Source organism: Dreissena polymorpha, chromosome 5 (assembly GCF_020536995.1).
Source record: "Dreissena polymorpha isolate Duluth1 chromosome 5, UMN_Dpol_1.0, whole genome shotgun sequence".
NCBI lineage: Eukaryota > Metazoa > Mollusca > Bivalvia > Myida > Dreissenidae > Dreissena > Dreissena polymorpha.
Genome location: NC_068359.1, coordinates 107,680,148 through 107,701,642, shown reverse-complemented (window position 1 = coordinate 107,701,642; position 21,495 = coordinate 107,680,148). Strand labels below are relative to the sequence as shown.

At 34.4% G+C, this 21,495-nt stretch overlaps 1 protein-coding gene across 2 annotated transcripts; it reads left to right on the top strand.

The window, feature by feature from the left end:
• Nucleotides 1-6,513: 6,513 nt before the first annotated feature.
• On the top strand, nt 6,514-20,761 carry LOC127881847 (SUZ domain-containing protein 1-like). Of its 2 annotated transcripts, none has more exons than XM_052429998.1 (5): nt 6,514-6,596; nt 9,783-9,838; nt 11,228-11,344; nt 13,363-13,500; nt 15,071-20,761. In XM_052429998.1, the coding sequence occupies exons 1-5, from the start codon at nt 6,546-6,548 to the stop codon at nt 15,183-15,185; spliced, it is 477 nt and encodes a 158-aa protein (XP_052285958.1). In that variant the 5' UTR covers nt 6,514-6,545; the 3' UTR covers nt 15,186-20,761. The 2 variants fall into 2 exon arrangements, with proteins under 2 accessions (XP_052285958.1, XP_052285957.1); XM_052429997.1 differs by having other exon boundaries at nt 11,225-11,344.
• Nucleotides 20,762-21,495: the final 734 nt, after the last annotated feature.

Below are 21,495 nucleotides of genomic sequence, written 5' to 3'. Positions count from 1 at the left end.
CGGGTCAATGAAATACCGAACTTACCAGTAGTGCGTTCAGTTACAGCGAACGTTCGCTATAGTTCGCGAACGGTCGCGAACGTTCGCTACTGAACGCTCGGTTCGCCGCGAACGTTCGCGAACCGAAGCGAACCCTCTTGGGAGGTAGTTCGCTATAGTTCGCTAGCGAAACCAAGATGGCGGACAAATAAATATGTTGTATTTGTTCAGTGTAACTTCGATATTGTTTCCTTTTTTTGTAGTACAAAAATGAATTGAACAATAAACAAAGTGTATATGAGGTTTTGGGGATTCCGATAATGACGTCGCGTTTGCGAATCCTCAAATTTTGGCCGTCAACACTGCGGCTATTCTGCTTTTGTTTGCGTTTGATGATCCGCATCGTGATAAGATTTCAATCATATTCGCGACCCTTTTTAAGAACAACAAAACACTAAGAAATTGAAATTCTTTCAGATTAAATAGAATCCAATGAATGAACACAAATAAGGACGAAAACAAACAACAAATTGATTGATTTTATGTAATCAACATAAAGAAACTATTTGTCCGTAAAAACTTACCTTGTTGCAGATTAACTAAATCCTCTTGATACATGTAAATGTTTTTATTTAATTGTTCACACCAATTTTGACACTCCTTATTTCAGCATGTTAAACCACCCATTGTTTAATTGCCCCTTCATCACAAACCGATTATCTCGATATGATCGGATACTGTCCAGACAATTACTAAGAAAACAGGGTGTCATAAACCCAGGGACCTATATTTGTATGACTCGGTATGGGGTCATTAACCACATGTGTCTGGTCATTAAACACAATTTATGATACCTCCGTGTCATCTCTTGGCATATTAAGCCAAACGCTTAACAGTTGCTTTAATAAAACATTTGAACATATTTAAAAAATAGGCGTACATTTGTCCGAAATGGATTAACTATTAAGTATGTATATTAACCAGTTTAAACATAACACTTAAGTGTTTTATAATGAAATACATTTAAAATATTGTAGAAATTTACTGCTACACAATTATCGTATTTAACGGGTACCTGCAAATGTAAACTCCGATGTAATAACGTGTAAAGATCGTGCGTTTTTGCAGTGTTCGAAACATCATCGTGAAAACAAGCAATCGCGTTTGATCATAATACGGATATAAAATACTTGGGTAAAATAAATGTATAGATTACGGTTTAATAAAATGCCAGATTTGTATCCCTCATTATCACTACAAAAGAGTTTTCAATATAGATGTGCATTCAAAGACAGTTCAATTCGCAAAATATGAAGGTGTTTTTTTCCATTTGAATGATAAAATTTATTAATATTTTCATTAAATGTAAACGAAACGAAAATTCATTCAATGTAAAAGAAAATTACAACTACATTTGAAGATTGTAATGTATTGCGCTATTTTAGGGCTTTGTTTTATAACTGATTCAATGCACCTCTTACACTAAATTTCGATCGCTAATGAAAAATAACACTATCGCATCCACACCACTTATAATTATAAACAAATTATTGTAGGTTTTTTTATTTTTGAAATATCTGTTAGATAAGTACTTTCTGTGTTATTAGCGATTTCCGCCATCAACATCGCAATCAATTTTCTGGGAGCCGCCATCTTGAAACGTTCGCGCCGAACTTATCGTTCAATAAGACAGAATCGCAAACGAACCATCATTGGCGAACGTTCGCTGTAACTGAACGCACTACAGATTATACTAAATTATCCTCATCATCAATCCTTTAACCGGTTTGGCCGTTGAGTAGAAATGAAGGACGACGATACAGAAATCCACTTTCAGTCAGGTCTGCTGTATGCTGCTGAGAGTAATTTATCTATGGGAAGGGAGGTGCATTCTTTTACAGTTTTTCATCTGACGGCCTCGACGTCGACCTCCCTCTAGCGTGCCCTGGAGAACAGTCTTGCACAGAGAGTCGTACCTTGTGACGTGTTCAAACCAAGCCAACTTTCGTCGTTTGTAGGTCGGCAGTAGGGGATGTTGTGGACCAACAAGTGTTGCAGTCATGTTCCGGATGTACTTGTTGGTCTTGTGCTCCGTATGGGAGATGCGGAGCAGTCTTCGTAGACATTTATGTTAAACTGCCTGTATCCTGCGTTCCGTGTCCGCGTAAAGCGTCCAGTTCTCGCAGCCAAAGAGTAGGATGGAGACTACGAGGGACTTGTAGAGCCTGTACTTGGTGGGGAAAGCTAATGGAACTGCCTGTCCAAAACCTGCTCAGTCTGTCCATCGCTGCCGTCGCTATGGCAATTCTTGTTCGGACTTCAGCGGTACTGGCACCATCGTGGGACAGGGTTGCGCCCAAGAACTTGAAGCTGGTCACTTCTTCTAGCTTCTCGCCGTTCATGATGGTGTCTGTGCAGCTGTTGGTCATGCTGTTCACCATGATCTTCGACTTTTCCGTGCTGACCTCCATCCCGTATGCTCTTGCTCTTCCATAGAGTCGGTTGGTCTTGAAGTTCACTGCTGGTTCCAAACAACAAAAAGTACACATTTTCAGACATTCCTTTATAGTCTTTTTTAAATCAATAAAAGTATACCACTATCAATTAAAGCTCGTCAAAGCTATATGAAAAGCATCGTCCCTTTATTTATTTAATCAAAATCTTGTTAAATGTATGTATTGTAAATTTAAAGCAAAATCCGTATCATACATTTATGAAGGGATTGTGAATACAATGAACAGTTCAGATAAAACCAAAGATCTTTTAATAAACAAAGAATCGTCTCATCGCAGGGTTGCGTCGATTGTCGCGACCCACGAGATTTCAGTTAAGTGAAAAGTGACGTGCGTTATTTTATCGTTATTCTTATCTACACATGATCAGGCATGTGGTGTAACAGGCATACCAGTAACCGCTCTTGATCTAAGATGGGTCATGTTCCGATCCATTCAGTTACGGAAACTCGCGAACTGTTCCGAACGTTTGTAATGCGTTTTGCTTACTGAACAGACTAATGGTCTTCGTTGTGAAAGAATGCTTTTAGCCTCTATCGCAGATGTTTATTCAATATGTTTATTTTCTTGCTAATATTATTTATCCGTAATAAGTGAAGGTAAAATCAGTATAGTTATTGCTTTTTTACATTTCAATCTATAATTTACAAATTAAAATTCATTCGTTATTTTTAACAAAGAAATAGACCTGTTTATGAAATATCGAAAACAATGCCGTAACAGTTTAAAGGGACCGTCAACCGCGATTGACGAAAAAAGAAAAGTTATAAAATATCGTATTTTTTTCCAATTATTAGTTTATATTAATTTAAATACCACGACTGGTGTATTACATTACTTGAAAAAAGTTCATATTTTCAGTATATTCGGTAATAAAATTTCGCGATATGAAATCGAAAGTACATCGCGAAAATAGGTGATATAACGATATACACGCTATAAATAACGCAAGTATATTGATAATTTTATATATAAAATACATACAATTCACTACGCATGCACAATTTGCATTCATGGGTTTACCACGTGACGATGATGATCAGTCTACTTGCGTTATTTATAGTTAACTGGTAGTTACCTGGTAGACATACCCAGTAAAATTTATTACCGAATATACTGAAAATATGAAAATTTACAACTTTTTTCAAGTAATGTAATATACCAGTCGTGATATTTTAATCAATATAAACTAATAATTGTAAAAAATACGGTATTTTAGAGCTTTTCATTTTTTCTTCAATTGCGGTTGACGGTCCCTTTAATATAAATTCATCAATTTTATTTCAGCCTTAAGATTATTTAAGATGTTATTTTTAAATGATACTTAATTAAGAAACATAAACAAAATAACAGCTTAAGTCAAAGGCAGACTTCGCTTCGGCCTGAAATCTGTAATAGTTTCTGTACTGAATATTTTATGAACTACTTCAGTTAAAATCGCTAAGTTATTTTTTTTCTATAGCTTTTTACACCTCTAAATTAATATTCAAATATGAATTTCAATTGAGAAATAGTAAAGATGAGGGCAAAGGCTTTTATGTAACTCTCCAAAAGAAAATTTGAATTATTCAAAATTCTTACAAAGATCCATATAAATATGTCCTGGAAAATTCAAGTTAAAATTAAAAGTTTGTTTTATACCCTCACATGTTTATATAACCTTTTAAACGAAACGTAAATCATATAGTATTTATAAAGAAATAGTTAAATTGTAGGCAGAGACAATTTTGTACATTTGTCTCACTCTGCCTGAAAACTTTCAAAATTTCAATACCGAATATCTACGGTGCTATTGCAGTTAAAATCATAAACTTCATTGTATATATAGATTTTTTATTACCTTAAAAATGGTATATATTCAAATAAGAAACACAAATTAGGAAATAGTAAAATTTAAAAGCACATATATCCTTTTCAATAAATGTGCATCGGCCTGAAATGTTTCAAATTTCTCTATTGATCATCGTCAGAACATTTAAAGTTAAAATCACAAATTTATTTATGCTTATAGATTTGCATATTACATTTAACATTTAACATGTACTAGAAAAATAAAGAAATAATAGAGTTTTCGGAAAAGGTTAAATAGTCTAAATCAGCCTGAAATCTCTGAACCAATCGTTCTTTTATATATTCGAAAAAATAGCGTTATAACATTAAGTTGTAGACTATAGAATTTGATATCCTCTTTAAACTTATACTTTAAGCATTATTTCCCAAAACAACTAATTAAGTTTTAGGCCATTGCTTATTGAAAGGTGTTCTGGTAAAAAAAGTTAACTCGGCCTTAAAAAACTATTGTAACGTATGTGTGCATACTATTGGTTCAGAGACAAACATTTTTAAAAATATGCTTCGTATCATTTTAAAATCAAATTTAATATATCAACGCTATTATAAATATCGAAACTTTGTTTACTAAAATCAATTATTATTTTGTATTAAGTAAAATCCGGTATTTTTATTCGGCGTAAGCTGCATAAGCCAGCTTTTCACCTTAGCCTGACCTTTGTAAGTGTCCAATAAAATTCCAATAAAATTTCCCGCGGCTAGGTACGAATGAATGCACTTCATTTATTCCATTGGCTGATTTGAGTATACCACCAGAACATTGGAAACATATCCGCGTCTTTGTAACACTGTTTTACTGTATGAAACAATTTTATCTCGAATGAAAAGGCTTAATAGATAGAACAGTTTTACACTCAATTCTCGACATCAATACAGTTTGTGCGTACACCTTTTATTTTCAGAGTATTACCAGCGCAAGAGCGTTTATACTTAAAAGGCTATGTTCTCATATTTAGTACTTACTTCCTTATTCCTGTCAACATGTTAACATGTAAAAGTATAAAGAGCAATGGAAGCGAGGCCTCACTTTAAAGCATTGCATTTCAACCCGCGAGGTATATCGGGTCAATTCGCGGACATTCAGAGTTTATATACAGGTCATCACCGGAGTTGGCGGCCAGTAAAATAATCGTTATATAATAAAGACGCTATCCGTGAACTAGGTGACCTGGAATTTTCTTTAGACCAGAAATATGTTAAATGAAGATATTCAGCAATATAATTATGGTATGTAAATAATAGATTCTTAATGTGTTTTCAACAATACAATGATAAATATTATTGTTGATAAATTTAACAATAATTATTCGTCCATATTGCCTAATGTACTAAAGTGATATTATGAGCATGTAACAGTTTATAGGTGTCTATCGCAACCGTTGATTATTTTTGATGTTTCTACTTCATATACACTTAAATTAATTAATGCAGCATCATCATACTAAAACAATATACCAGAAAGAGAAAAATAATGCATTTGAATATCAACCGTACTTTCGTTTGACAACTGATCATGCGTTTACGAGTTGAACCTAAATTTAGTTTTAGTGCAGATTTGTTCATACGACACAAAGACACGAAATTGTTTTACGGATCATTTCAGCTTACAGGACTGGGTGGGTCACGTAAGAATATCGAATATAAAATATATTTTTATAAACAACTGGTAGCAAGGTGAGTTGCAGATAATTAATCAGTAACCACATTTTAACTAACTATTTTGACCTGTTAATTCTTTTCAGCTCAATTCAACAGTGCAAAATGCCCATAATATCACTTTAAGCATTTGCACGATGATAATTGATACTGTTAATAATCGAATCAAATAGCAATGCCCGACAATCCACTGAAACAGGTTTGTTCGAAGAACGCGCCTATAAATACGGATACTTCTCGTGTGGCCGGTTGACTTATATGTTTAAATTTCACTTCCATTCTTCTTTTGGTTTTCTGTTTTGTATCTATAGGTTTATGACCAGCAATATGTTATAATGTAAAATAAGCCGCGAAAACTCCCCGTAACATCCCGTACTGCGTGTGATGCAGCTAAGAACTGCACAGAAAAAGACATTCGCTATCCTTGATCTCATTCATTAAACTATTTACGCCGTATATCTTTTTTAAAGATATTTCTTGTTTAGATTGCAATACATTCCTGAATAATCCGGTAATACCAGTAACCGTCAAAAAGCAATTTTCAAAATGGCTGACGAAAGTGATATCTTAGAAAGTTGGGAAGAATTAAATGATAATGTTGGTATTATACCGCAGTTTTTGTAGTGTTTATACCTTAATGTTGGACATCAATTTATTATCAAAGAATTGGCTTGATACAATAACAGAAAATTGTTTGGTTATTAAATAAAATAAACCAAATATCTGATCGGAAAAGAAAGAGCTTAATAAAAAGTTAATTTCGAAACAAACAAAGTATACCTGACAGTGATCATTTTCGCTATTTATTATTTAATTTAAACAGATCACATTTTTTATCTGAATTTGTGCATTTTTTGTACATATCTTGAATTAAAACTTAAAATTTGAGAAACAAATATTAGCTTTAATGCAACATTTTTTCCAGGGCCTTTAATTAATTATTTAGAATTAGAAACAATTCTCCACAATAACTATTTGCCACAGTTTGCAAACACTTTGCCACTGTTAAATAAGTATTGATTTTACTGTAATGGTTTGAAATGAACATATGTAATGAATTTGGTGATCAAGAAGAAAAAAAGAAGAAGTTTACTGTTATAAAATTTGATATACAGAATCATGATGAATGGAGCTCGATTGGTCATTTTCAGCTCAGGTACTACTTACATGTACCCCGGGTACTCTTAAGTATACTTACATTTACCCTGGGTACAGTAAATAAGTTGAAGTTGTACATGTATTCCCGCCCAAAATCCGATGTCGGAAAACGCGCTATTACTTTAAAACGGTATTGTTTATCTTAAACAATTTAAAAAAAACAAACTGCATCAACATGCTGTTTGAGTATGAGTTTCGATAATATAGAGGCCATTTAACTGAAAATTGACATACATGTGACATAATTTATTTAAAAAAATAGCCGACAACAACCGATTTAGCGTTTAAATTCCCGGGTACATTTTAGTATTTTTACCGTACCCGGGGTACATGTAAGTATACTTAAGAGTACCCGGGGTACATGTAAGTAGTATCCGAGCCGACAATGACCAATCGAGCATTAATGGACTTGCCCTTGTGCATTTTGTATTCCTTAAAACTTTGAATAGGGACATTTTCTGGGTGAAATAGCAGCATACTCCCTTCTCTTTTTTGGTCCCTCTTCTCTTGTCAACATATAAAGTGTGAAAATATTGATCAAATTAATGTCTTTATGCCAATTTACTATGTCAGATTAAAGATCACCACACAGGTCTTTCCACCCTGTCACTTTTTAGCAACAATGAAATATCATATATTTAGAACGCAAATTTATCTTATTGCGAGAATCTGGTATTTTCCTTTAAAGACACTGAAACCAAATTGCATATTTGTTAGGCTGGATATTGAAATGCCAGTCCTATATGTAATGTATTGCATATATTTTATTGGTTATTTCTAGGGATGGCAAAATTATTCGAATAATCGAATATTCGATTGAATGGTCAGCATTCGAATATTAAAAATGATATTCGCATATTCGCATTTTTTTTCCAAACGTAATTTCACCAATATTTAATGAACTGCGAACCGCTTACTAAAAAGCAACCGAAATCACTTGGGAGTAACATGTTTGACGTGATGTTCGTCGTGTCAAACTGATAACGCGGCTCGTATCAGTGTTGATTGCGCAATGCAATATACACGCTCTAAGAAAGGCCCCGACTGTTGTTTGCCAATGGGGTGCCAATTCACGGTTTCAATTGACTGGCGAATAATAATTAAGTTTTGTGATCACAGTATGTACAGCCATTAAAATGTGTGAATTACTCAAAAGTAACAGATGATATAAATTAAACAATCATCAAGGAATCATAATTCAAATTTGAAAATGCCAACAGCCCCTTCTGCAGTATGGAATGGTGTCGTATGGAATACTTTACACGGTCTGTGGATAAGAAGACCGCAACGTGTAATGTGTGTAAACTTAGTTTTACATATGCGCGGTCTGCTACAAATCTGTGGAATCATTAAAAAATAAAATTCTATGACATGATGTTTTTCATTCTATTTGTGCCCGATCACAGTATCGGTCATAGTATTAGTCGACAGTAAGGGTATCACGTTTAAACGTTTAATTGATTGCGTTTCGTGTTTTGCTCAAACACGTTTACAAAAACAATAAACGTTTAAACGACAGGCAATGTCAACAGAATTCATTTAATTCATTACATTACGATGTTGCAAAACTCATTGAAAGCTGCTGAAAAAGACTCGTATTTGTATCACGTGCGCCAGATGGCCCTTATTCACAGTACCGTAGACATAACAATATACCTGTACGACCTAGACGTCTTGAATATTTAACCCGCATCGGCACGAAGTGCTCGGGAAAAGTTTCCCGCTATTTCTTGCATGATCATGCCCCTAATCGTCTTGAAAATTCAACGCGCGTCGGCATGAAGTGCATGAATAAAATTTCCCGCAGTTTATTCATCGGCATTCATTTTTAATTTAATGAACAGATACTCGTTTTGATGTACATCTTGTTAAGTAAAACAATAAAAACAATTAACACCGGTGTGCTCTTATTGAAGAAATGTGGGTTAAATATTAATTCATCTTTGTTACAAAATATAACGGCATGTAAGTAGAAAACGCGTAACTCAATGGTTAGAAAACGACGAGAACAGTTGGTTTTAATATGACGTCATTGTGCAAATGGGTTATGAACTAAATATAACTTCCGGAAATAATCACTTCTTTCAGTTTGGAAATGTGATGGCACTGATGCTTTTAAAACGGACGTCTGGATACCGTTTGAACGGTATCGTTTCGTTTATTTCATTCCGTTTAAACGTTTAGAAAAATCTGTAAACGTGATACCCTTAGTCGACAGCGATACAATTATTCGATAGCAACGTTAATAAACAGCCGCGTATTTAGCAAACGGATATAACTTACAAACCAATGGAAATTATTACATAACAAGGTAAAATCAATCCAGCCGTTTTATGCGAATATTCGAATATTCGATTGAATGAATTTGCGAACATTCGAATACCGATATTGGTATTCGATGCCATCCCTAGTTATTTCACATAAACACATAATGAATCAGAACATAACACATAATGTAACAGAACTTAAAATCAGTTAAATCCTAAATGTTCTATTTGAAAAGCAATCATATTGACCTTTGTATAAGCATAACACCAATTTATCTGCTTCACATTTGTTGTTGAAGTGATTTTTGTATCAAAACTGTGTGCTACATTGACCAATGAAATCTTTTCTTTTCACTAGGTGCTGGAGCAAAAACTGCAAGACATCAAACTTTCAGCTAGGACAACAAATGGCTGGTAAAAAATTCAGGACATCAATTATAATGGATAATTTGGTTATGCTTACATGATACAAACTAAGTATAGCTTAAGAGATTCAAATTTTTAACCTTTTGGATCAATTAAGATGATAATGTAAGCTTAGTAACTGGCATATATGACCATGGACATGTGACAATTGGATCTTATAATGCTAATCCAGAACTACACTGGCCATATATGGCATAAGACCCATTTTCACTTGTATGTAGCTTACCCGGTAGATATAACTAAGAAAGGGACAATACTGTGCAGAGTTGGGACAGACAAAGCCATACAATTACAAACCCTGGGATGTCAAATACATTTGCATCAAATTGGTTCATGTCTCAGTGCTCTGGCTAAGATTTGAAAAGTGTAGGGTGCTTATTTGTCAAATAGCAAATTTAGCATGTTCAGATATTATTATTTCTGTGGCATATTCTCAATATAACGTGTGTTTTACAAGTACATGTATATATTTGATACAGCGCCCTCACACTACTTTGGGGGAAGGGGTCCGCAGCCCTTAGGAGGGGGAATTTTCGCGGCGTTTCCCTTTTTGGGGGATTTTTTTACTTACTCTCTCATTATTACATTTGTACATGTTTGCACTATATTCATTGCATTTTTCATAACTTAGTATGTTTGCAAAGATTAAATTGAATAGAATTGAGATATAATAATCATGAGACACATTTTTCTATTATTAAAAAAAAAAAAAAAAAAATTTTTCCTCCCAAAAAAGGAAAAAAGTATACTTTTCAGGTGGGGGACTGCCGCCGAATTTCGGCGGCAGATTTAATAGATTGAGGGCCCTGTGATACATGTATTTTTATTTGAAAAACTGTTTCTATAATTAATTACTGGTAAACTTGTTTGAATGTGATAATTGAATTAATTTCTTTAAACTTCAAATACGATAACCTGTATACCGGTAATAATGTGATCATCAATAGGGCATGGTGGGGTTCCAAAAGGGCAGGATCAAACTTTGGGTTGGCAGGGTGCTCTCTTCATAGCATGAAGTGTTTTTAATTTTTTATGACAACAATAATGCACATAATTTGCAACTTTGTGTGTTTGTTGTGCAATGTTAACTACATCAGTTTTGTATTTCACTGATTGTCAATAGGTAATTTCAAATAATTAAAGGGGCACATGATATAATACTGTTTCTCTCATCCTGGTGTAGCTCAAGTCTGCTCAGGCTAATCAGGGATCACACTTTCAGTCTGGAATGTATGTTTTGTTTAGAAGAGACTTTCTTTAAACGAAATATTCCGTATATTCGGAAAGTGGTGTCTCTGCACAGGCTAATCTGGGACAAAACTTTGTGCACAACCATTAACAACTTTTTCCCTAGTTTCATATATATTTATACAGCAGCAATGGTGAAGCTGTTACACAGTTGAGAGAGGAATCAAGCCGGACTCAGTATGCCCCTCAGGTGAAAATCTTGCAAAGGAAGAATGAAAAGGCACCAACCAATGCAGAACGTGCCAGGTAATAAATCAGGGATTACAAAGAATGTTTAACACTGATCTATTATTAAGTGAACATAGCCATCCACCTGAATTTATATGATTTATTTGCAATTATCAAAAACACTTCAATTTAAGAAAACTTAACTTCATACACAGTTTCAAATAATGCTAGCATGCAAAATTGTATCAAAGCAAAAATATTATGTCGGTTATAACTTCACAAAATAATCCCTTTATATAGTGAATATCTATCTTCCGTACTTTTCTTCTACCTGGACATGTACCCTCACAGGTACCATAAAATTCAGGCTGCAAATAACAATTCTCATTCGTCTTCTGTTCACAGTTCTATAAATTTGTCCAGCATTAAATGTTTAATGTAACACTAATGTTAAAAAAGAGTTTTACTGTTATTCATCAGCAATTACAGATTATTATGCCCCCCTTCGAAGAAGAGGGGGTATATTGCTTTGCACATGTCGGTCTGTCGGTCGGTCCGTCCACCAGGTGGTTTCCGGATGATAACTCAAGAACGCTTGGGCCTAGGATCATGAAACTTCATAGGTACATTGATCATGACTCGCAGATGACCCCTATTGATTTTGAGGTCACAAGGTTAAAGGTCAAGGTCACGGTGACCCGAAATAGTAAAATGGTTTCCGGATGATAACACAAGAATGCTTAGGCCTAGGACCATGAAACTTGATAGGTAGATTGATCATGACTCTCAGATGACCCCTATTGATTTTCAGGTCACTAGGTCAAAGGTCAAGGTCACAGTGACCCGAAATAGTAAAATGGTTTCTGGATGATAACTCAAGAACGCTTAGGCCTAGGATCATGAAACTTTATAGGTAGATTGATCATGACTCGCAGATGACCCCTATTGATTTTGAGGTCACTAGGTCAAAGGTCAAGGTCACAGTGACCCGAAATAGTAAAATGGTTTCCGGATGATAACTCAAGAACGCTTATGCCTAGGATCATGAAACTTCGTAGGTAGATTGATAATGGCTGGCAGATGACCCCTATTGATTTTCAGGTCACTAGGTCAAAGGTCAAGGTCATGGTGACCCGAAATAGTAAAATGGTTTCCGGATGATAACTCAAGAACGCTTATGCCTAGGATCATGAAACTTGATATGTAGATTGATCATGACTTGCAGATGACCCCTATTGATTTTGAGGTCATTAGGACAAAGGTCAAGGTCATGGTGACCCGAAATAGTAAAATGGTTTCCGGATGATAACTCAAGAACGCTTATGCCTAGGATCATGAAACTTCATAGGTACATTGATCATGACTCGCAGATGACCCCTATCAATTTTGAGGTCACTAGGTCAAAGGTCAAGTGCACGGTGACCCGAAATAGTAAAATGGTTTCCGGATGATAACTGAAGAACCCTTATTCCTAGGATCATGAAACTTGATAGGTAGATTGATCATGACTGGCAGATGACCCCTATCAATTTTCAGGTCACTAGGTCAAAGGTCAAGGTCACGGTGACCCTAAATAGTAAAATGGTTTCCGGATTATAACTCAAGAAGGGTTATGGCTAGGATCATGAAACTTCATAGGTATATTGATCATGACTGGCAGATGACCCCTATTGATTTTCAGGTCACTAGGTCAAAGGTCAAGGTCACAGTGACAAAAAACATATTCACACAATGGCTGTCACTACAACAGAGAGCCCATATGGGGGGCATGCATGTTTTACAAACAGCCCTTGTTTATAACATTAATTTAATAAATAAAAATCAATTTGGTTTTGTAATTTTTTTTAAATAACTTTGAAATGATTTTAGTTTTCCCACAAAGTTTAACCTTAACTGTGGTTAAGAAATCCTTTGGAAACTCCAAACTGTTTAGTAGGCTGGACATTGACTATTTAGCCTTGAATACTTTATATACTAACACGGCTTGTATGCTGCAAAATTAGACTGTATTAAACTTATAGAACAAGCGTCTCAATGAAATTACTGTTATTTTTTGGGAACTGAAGTATTAAGATGTTTTGTTGATGTGACTCCAGGAACCTTAAAGGTCCTCAGAAGAGCATTCAGCAACGTGAGGCAGAGTACAATGAGGCCAGGAGACGTATCTTGGGGGAGGGCTACACAGGCGCAGACAACACCAACAACAACGCCACACAGCCTTCACCACAGCAACGGTACTTCTAGATTTTACATACCTGTTACATTGTCAGGGGTTTGATTTCTCCTCATATTTTACCAATGTCAGGGATGTGATTTCTCCTCCTTTGTTTTACCTATGTTGTCAGGTGTGACATTTTGCCTCCTATATCTTAACTATCTGGATTACTATAAAGTGAAGAGTTTAAGAGAATTCTGTAAGGACATTTTGGCATTTTCCTCTCCTTGCTGTTTCCAAAATCAGTTCTGTGATTGTTTAGAAAGCTATCTAGATGTTAAGGCATAGGTGAATGTTTTATAGTATTGTAACTAATTTCAGTCTTAAACTCTTAACAAATGCTTTTATTGAAAACAAATTATAACAATTAGAAGTACAAACAATAATTACATGTATATACATATATATAAAACCTGGTAGCAATATTCATAGCATTCAGTATTATAACCCATGATCATCCACAAGTAGCAAAATTCATCATGCCTTTCAATGAACCAACCTGAAGTCTAATACACCCAGGGGTTTAGTTAAGCATTGTTCTGCTTACTTACGGCGGGTTAACATTCAGGAAAGAAAGTTATTTTCCTGTATGTTTCGGGCAAAACATTTATCATAGTGAAATTTTTTCTGGCATCTGTCTTGTGCTATTATTGTCCCCTACCGGTAAAACCGGAGGGGACTTCTGGTTTGCGCTCTGTCAGTCAGTCAGTCAGTCTGTCACACTTTTCTGGATCCTGCGATAACTTCATATGTTTTCATGAAACTTGAAACATGGATAGATGGCATTATAGAGATAATGCACGTCATTTCATTTTGTTCCTACATCAAGAATTCTGGTTGCTATGGCAACAAATAGACTAGAAATATTAACAAATAGACTAGAAATATTGCTGAAAATATTTTATCCTGCGATAACTTTAAAAGTTTTATATTTTTTCATGAAACTTGAAACATGGATAGATGACAATAGGGAGATTATGCACATCATTTCATTTTGTTCCTACGTCAAGAATTCTGGTTGCTATGGCAACAAATAAAAAAAAATAATTCTGACAATGGTGGATTTCCACCGGTAGGGGACCATATTGCTTGGCAATCTCTTGTTATATCAAATTTTACTTATTATCAATGTTTAAAATGGATACGTAAAAATGATAAAATTTGGCATCTTGCTTGTTAGCTATCAATGAAACTGTGTTCTGTATGGCAGTTTGTCCAACAGGGCAGATATTAAGTAATGGTCCAAAATTAAAAAAAGTAATTATTTTTAAATGCACAGAACCCACAAAACCAGGTCAAATTTCTTTATAAGAAAAATAGTTTAAAAAACTAAACCTTTAATACTATGTGTCAAATGGAAATCACATAAGTTTATCAAATTTTACACATGTAGATATAAGTTTTAATATGGATGTAGTGCACAATGTTTTATTAGTGGAGGTTTTAAATGGTAGGGAGAACCTGTATGGCTTGCAATACAGTCAAAGCCTTATTGAATCTGTCCCATATTTCTTCTCCTATTGCTTAATCAGATGTATGAAATTCATGGTTTACATAATTGTAATCCACATGCTATGTTCTGTAATTAGCCCCATGAAGATTGTGAAGCCAGAAGATGGTTCCAAGATGCAGACAGGCAAAGTTCAGATACTGCGTGATCCAAAAGGGCCAGATGATACTCGGGGCTTTGACCAACACAGATAGCACTAGTCTACTAATACCATTGGTTGATAATGTAACCTGACTAACCCTATGTTCTCTCTCACGCTTTGTGTGTGAGAGAGATCGTTTGGTTTTTGGTTGATGTGAAAATTTGTTCCTCCTTAAACATTTGTGTATACCCTTCACCTAAAGTATTTTCACAAATTGATTATCAAACATATTTTAATACAAACAAAATTTATTGTAATTATAATGATTGTAAAATAGTTTCTGATGTTCATGTAACACAATATTAATTAAATACTAACTTTAGATTTTTGCTGAGTATGACAGATTTCCAGGTGAATACTCATTATACCATCATATTTACAAAGTATTAAGAGCATTTGTGAACAAATTCAATTCTTTCAACCCATGAACACTTTGTTTGTAAGAAAGATGGTGGAATTTGATAGAGGGAGGATAGGGTTTTAATTATGTCCCTACATGATATGAATGCACTTAGGTTATACAGATCAAGGCCTGAAAATGAGTGCGTGTGCATTAGGGGTACACACATTCCTGATGAACAGGAATGTGCCACAAGACTGTTGTGCCAAGCCTTGATACCTTAGTTGCAGTTGCTGATGGGGAGTAGGAGTTGTATCTCTGTATGAGCACTGTCAGAAGGTTTTGACTTCGTAAGGCAATTAGTGTGTGGTTCTCAAGGGATGTGCTGACCCCTTATGCGCAAGTTTGTTGATGAGATAAAGAGATTAGCATGACAAAAAGTTAGTGAGAAAGCAACAGGCTTTGCGAAGATGTATATAAAAGGAACTTTGGCCATATGGCTAAAGAAAATGTTATTTCGCTGCAAGTTTTTCTCCATAAATTGCCCAAATTAAATAAGAGTTTTCTATAGTGAGGCAAAGTTGGCTAAAGAAAATTTTGAGCTTGTGGAAGCCCTTGGACTTGGCTAACATTGTCAGTGGATCCCTTTGTGAAATATTTAGGTACATGTTACAAATACAATGATCTAGAATGACTTAGAGTGTCAGTGCATATTGCTTAGATTGTCACCTTATGTGATGTATTTTAAGCTGGTAATCAGATAAGATTGAGTGCACATGCATTATCCTGTATGTCACAAATGTATTAAATTTTTACCATACAGTGTGTGCCTGACATTTTAATCAGAGGCAGTGCATTAAGTAGATTTTTTTATTGCAAGTGCAGATTACTCAGTATAGAACTTTACAATCTGTATCAAACCTGCATAAACAGATGTTTTAAATCTGACATCGATGGAATGTATTGTATGGGAAAGAATGTCCGTGTTTATGTTGGAATGAGTTTTAGCGTAACTGATATCCAGGGCTCAGTTGTTAAAAAGGTTACATGATGTTTAACGATAACCATGCTAAACTTTAAAATGCACATATTCTATCTTGGTATAAAAACATCTGTTTTAAGCAGTACACAGTAGTTACCAATTTTGCAGAGTTCAGCCTTCATAGCTAAGTTTATGCCAGTTCAGAAAGAGAAATTTGTTTTCAATTGTTAACAATTTATTGTAACCAACTATTACAGTTTTGAACAACAGGACCCTGCAGTTTACAGAGAGATGTGGGATTGTGAAGCTCTTAATTTACATTTTCAATGTATATAGGTAACGGTAATGCTTCGTGGACAGAGTTTTTTTTATGAAGGCCTGGTTGTGCCATTCATTTTAAATATGATAACATGTGCTTGAATTATTAATTAATTATATTAATTATTTAATACTGGAAGAAATGTTTCCAATGAGTATTCAGTTACGTATGTTCTTATTCCTTTGAAAAAGGCTGCTTATCTTTGTTTGGGTAGCTTTTCTTTTTTTCTTTTTTTTTAAATTTATCATGTCTTGGGTTTTGTTATATAGATATGATATTTTTCTTATTTTCTATGTAATAAATCTTAATCATTATGTGTGTAATTCATGCTTCTGTACCAGCAAATTAATTTACCATATTGCATCTGTTTTAAGTAATACTTTTGCTGAATTTTGCGACTTATAGTCATTGACTGCTGTACTGAAATTTGTGTAATTAAAGTTGCAATATCAATAACAAATGTGACAAAACAGAACGAAATAGTACTTTGAAATAAACTATTCTAATGTTCTCTGTCTACCCCCATTTACAACTAATCAAGGTATAAAAGATAGATGCCAACATCCGTTTTTTACGCATGCTTGATTCGTGTTTTGATTAGAAAATTTTTACTGGGTGATAATGCATTTGTTGCATAAGGAGGATGCTTTTTTATGACAATGCTTTTTTTAAACAGACTTGAAAGTCATAGAATTTTATTGATATTTCAACTTAATTATTTAGAAATAGACTTGAGGAATGATACTTTTGTTATGTATGTTAAAGCAGCTCATTCTGTTGCACCATGTTACAAGTGTAGTTACTTTCTTCAGATATAAAATAATTTTAAATTCCAGCAACTTTTAAACACATGTTCAAGACATACCAATAATAAAATTAATTTAAAACAACAACATAGCTATAGTGTAATAATGGTTACTTTATCGTTCACATTTTGTAAACGGCAGTTGCTGTCATGCTATATATGTAGTTATAACTTGCTTTGAGTTATTGTGGTTGTATTTTATATTCCATTTATCCACCTTATGTTTTTTTATTTATAAAACTTCAAAATACCTAAATGAGAATCGATTTCAAATACCAGTAGATTAACATGTTTCTTTCATTACATGGCGTTACACTTTTATTTGTACAAAATGTTTTTTTTATGCCCCCGGACCGAATGATGGGAGGTATGTTGTTTGTGGCCTGTCTGTCTGTCATTCTGTGGAAAACTTTAACCTTGGTTAAAGTTTTGCAATAACTTTTGCAATATTGAAGATAGCAACTTGATATTTGGCATGCATGTGTATATCATGGAGCTGCACATTTTGAGTGGTGAAAGGTCAAGGTCATCCTTCAAGGTCAAAGGTAAAAAAACCCACAAATCCGAGGGAAGTGACAAGCTTTTAAGTGAGATAATTTCTATTTATCATTTGGCAGGTACAGATCATTTTTACAAGGGAAGTAGTATTTTTTAAAGGGATATAATCAAAAATAAATCAAAGCGCACAGTAAGGGGCATTGTGTTTCTGACAAACTCATCTCTTGTTTATTCATAAGATTACATTTATAATGAAAACCAAGCAATAAATGTCTTCTCATAAGAACCAGTAGTAAAGCTTTTTATTCAGAGTATAATCTGAAACCCACCAATCATATTGTATGCTGTCCCATGCTTTGTGATTAAAAGGTTTAAATGGTGCACAAGTGTTTGTATATTTTCCCCTTATTGTTCTGGCTTAAATTCTTTTCAGAGCAGATTAAAGATAATTAATTTGATTATTATAAATTGGATGGCAAATACGATATAAATTATAGAGCCCTATCAATGGGGAATTGAAAATGAATAGAATTGAATTTAAGTTAAATAAAGAATGACAAAATTGGAACCAAAAAATGAAAAGTATATAAATATATGAAAAAGTGGTATTTACATTTAGCTATAAAAAGTTGTCTCAATGACACACAGTGGGGTAAGATATCCAATAGTAGTGTTGGTTTTATGATTAAGTGCATGATTTGTGTAGACAAGTTCAAATCCCACTGAAGCAGTGTATACTCAAGTTCGAGATTCTGCTACAATATTCTATTAATTGAATCAGTAAACATGGCCAACAGAGGATTTGCATTATGTTTGCAGCTACATCCACAATGTGTATCATTTATTCAGCTTCATTTGCCTTTATTGGCGTCGCACTGAAGTGCGGCGACTAGTATGTAATACGTTTTTTTTTTCGCTTATGGCAGGAGAAGTTATTTTACAGATCAATGAATATATTTTTGTTGTCAGAATATCTTGCATAGTGGTGATTTTTTGTGTAAATTCGTGTAAATAAGTACTGCATTTGTGCCTATTACATTTACTACAACATTTATCGCCAATAATGCAAAGCTAATTCTTTTAATTAATAACTGATCACAGGGACTGGGCAATAATAAAGGATCACATGGACTGGGCAAATACACGAACCGATGAAACTTTCTGGTTTTGTATAAAAACAAAACTTCTTTGTTCCACTATCCTAGCAACCACCTAGTTACTAATAAAGGCAATATAGAGCACGAAGCGCGACACTTATTATTAATTGTAATAGTGAGTCTTGATAAAGGAAGCAGCCGCTTATCAATGAGGAGCACCATCACAGCACCCGAGTCTCATTACTATCAAGTCCTCCTACAGGTTGTTTTTTTTAAGAACCACATATAGAAGGCCGCAGGCCTGACCCGTATCTTGCCAGTGGTATGGACCCTTTGGTATGGACCTTTAACCCCACTCACAATCCAGCGTTTAAACTTCTGGGTTTACATTTAAACCGACTATTAATAGCTTATTAATATCTTAGTAAGAAGGTAATTTTTCACGCGGTTCCGTAGTGTAGTACCGTAATTACTCTATGTTTTCGGACACTAAGTTTTCGGACACCCCGTTTTTTAGCAAAAATAATTATTTTTCGTGACTCTTAATTTTCGGACACACGAGTTTTCGTCCAGAATTAATGTCTCTAAGTTTTCGGACAGTCTTTTTTACAGCGCTATTTTACCAAATTTCGGTCCTGTTTTCGATATCTAATGACACTTCGATCATGGGGTTTTACAACCAGATTAACATCATAAAACATGACAGGTGCATGCCTGAGGGCAACGGACCATTACATTTGCGTTATAGGGTAAATAACCTTGTAAACCGGTATGAATCAATGGTTTCGCCCGATAGCATAAGCGTTATGACAATTACCAGGGGTAGTGCCAATTAATATGAGTGAATCCACATGAGTGAATCCTTTGTCTGTGGTTAAACCACGTGACCTATGTATCGGTCAGCTTAGCAATTAGTGACGTCACAGCAGAACTGTGCTATTATCTACCGCAATGGTACTTCCCCTTCTCAGTAAAATAACTGACAAATACTAAACGCTTCAAAGTGTGATGCTCCCTATTGCAAGTTTTACGAACAATGGAAGGTGTAAGACAACAACTATCGGAAATAAACCAACAAAGAATTCATTGTTTGCTTTTTTGCGTTAATTACAGGTTCATACTAGCGAGTATCGGTACATCACATGCTCTTCTTTGAACTCGTTGGTCAAAGTACAACCTTGTAGTAACGATCTGTCAAATAAATTAAGCATTTAAAATTATTTAAAATGCAGTGCAAATACATATAACTGTAATTTATACTATACGGCATGGTATTTTACAAGCGCGTGCTATTACCCTTAGTTGTTGATACAATTGACGCTATTTCGGACACTTCAATTGTCGACAGTAAGTTTTCGGACACCTGTATTTTGTGAATATTTTTCGTATCTAAGTTTTCGGACACGAAAAAAAATTATTATTTTTATGTGTCCGAAAACATAGAGTAATTACGGTAGTTACAAGCTCGCTTCACATGTGAGAGGCCCATGGTTCAAGCCCCAGTAAAATCAAATGATTTTATTTGTGTTCTATGTTAACTTTTTGTTTTGATGTAGACATTTTAGTTTAAATAAATATGCTGTTTTATTGTTTTTTTGTTTTTATTATGCCCATGAAATATATGTGTGAGAGGGTGGGGGGGGGGTTCGTAAACACATTAAAACTTTTACAGTGTTTTCATATCAATGAGTACTCGACCCCTGTCGTAAATGAGCAACGTAAGAATAAGTTCAGAATCATCTCCCCTTGAAGTTGAGAAAAATATGAAATTACGCTTACAAGATGAAGCAGATTTTTTAAAACCTACACTGTGCCATTAATGAAAACTGCCAGTAAAAAAAGGAAACCAAAGTAAATAAAATGAACTATGAAATATTTGGGGATTACAACACAAAGTCATAGATAATGGTTATTTGGGGGTTATAACACAACATCATAGATAATGGTTATTTGGGGGTTATAACACAAAATCATAGATAATGGTTATACCAATATCTTTTTCTATTTTGTTTAAAATAATCGGTCAATATATTTATATTTACAGTAGACAAAAAATCGTTCCATGTAACTTCATTGAGTGCCTTTTACACTAAAATTTCCGACGCCCTTTGATGCTTTGCATCAATTCTTATCTTGTTAAACCCTTGTTGTAAAGCAGAAGGGGATTATAGGAAGCTTTGTCAGGAGTTTACATAGAGGACTCAAACAAAACACCATGTTGAGGAATTAGTTGTGTGGCAGAACTTTTCATTCAATTGACATCACTGTATAAAGTACTACACAGATTTTCACAAAAGGTCACAAGAAGTTAAATGAGGTAT

Excerpts from the sequence above, each read along its gene's own strand:
- LOC127881847 (XM_052429997.1), top strand. The coding sequence starts at position 6,546 with ATGGCTGACGAAAGTGATATCTTAGAAAGTTGGGAAGAATTAAATGAT. Across the intron at positions 11,345-13,362 it reads ACCAATGCAGAACGTGCCAG|GAACCTTAAAGGTCCTCAGA; the intron begins GTAATAAATCAG and ends ATGTGACTCCAG. Across the intron at positions 13,501-15,070 it reads CAGCCTTCACCACAGCAACG|CCCCATGAAGATTGTGAAGC; the intron begins GTACTTCTAGAT and ends TTCTGTAATTAG.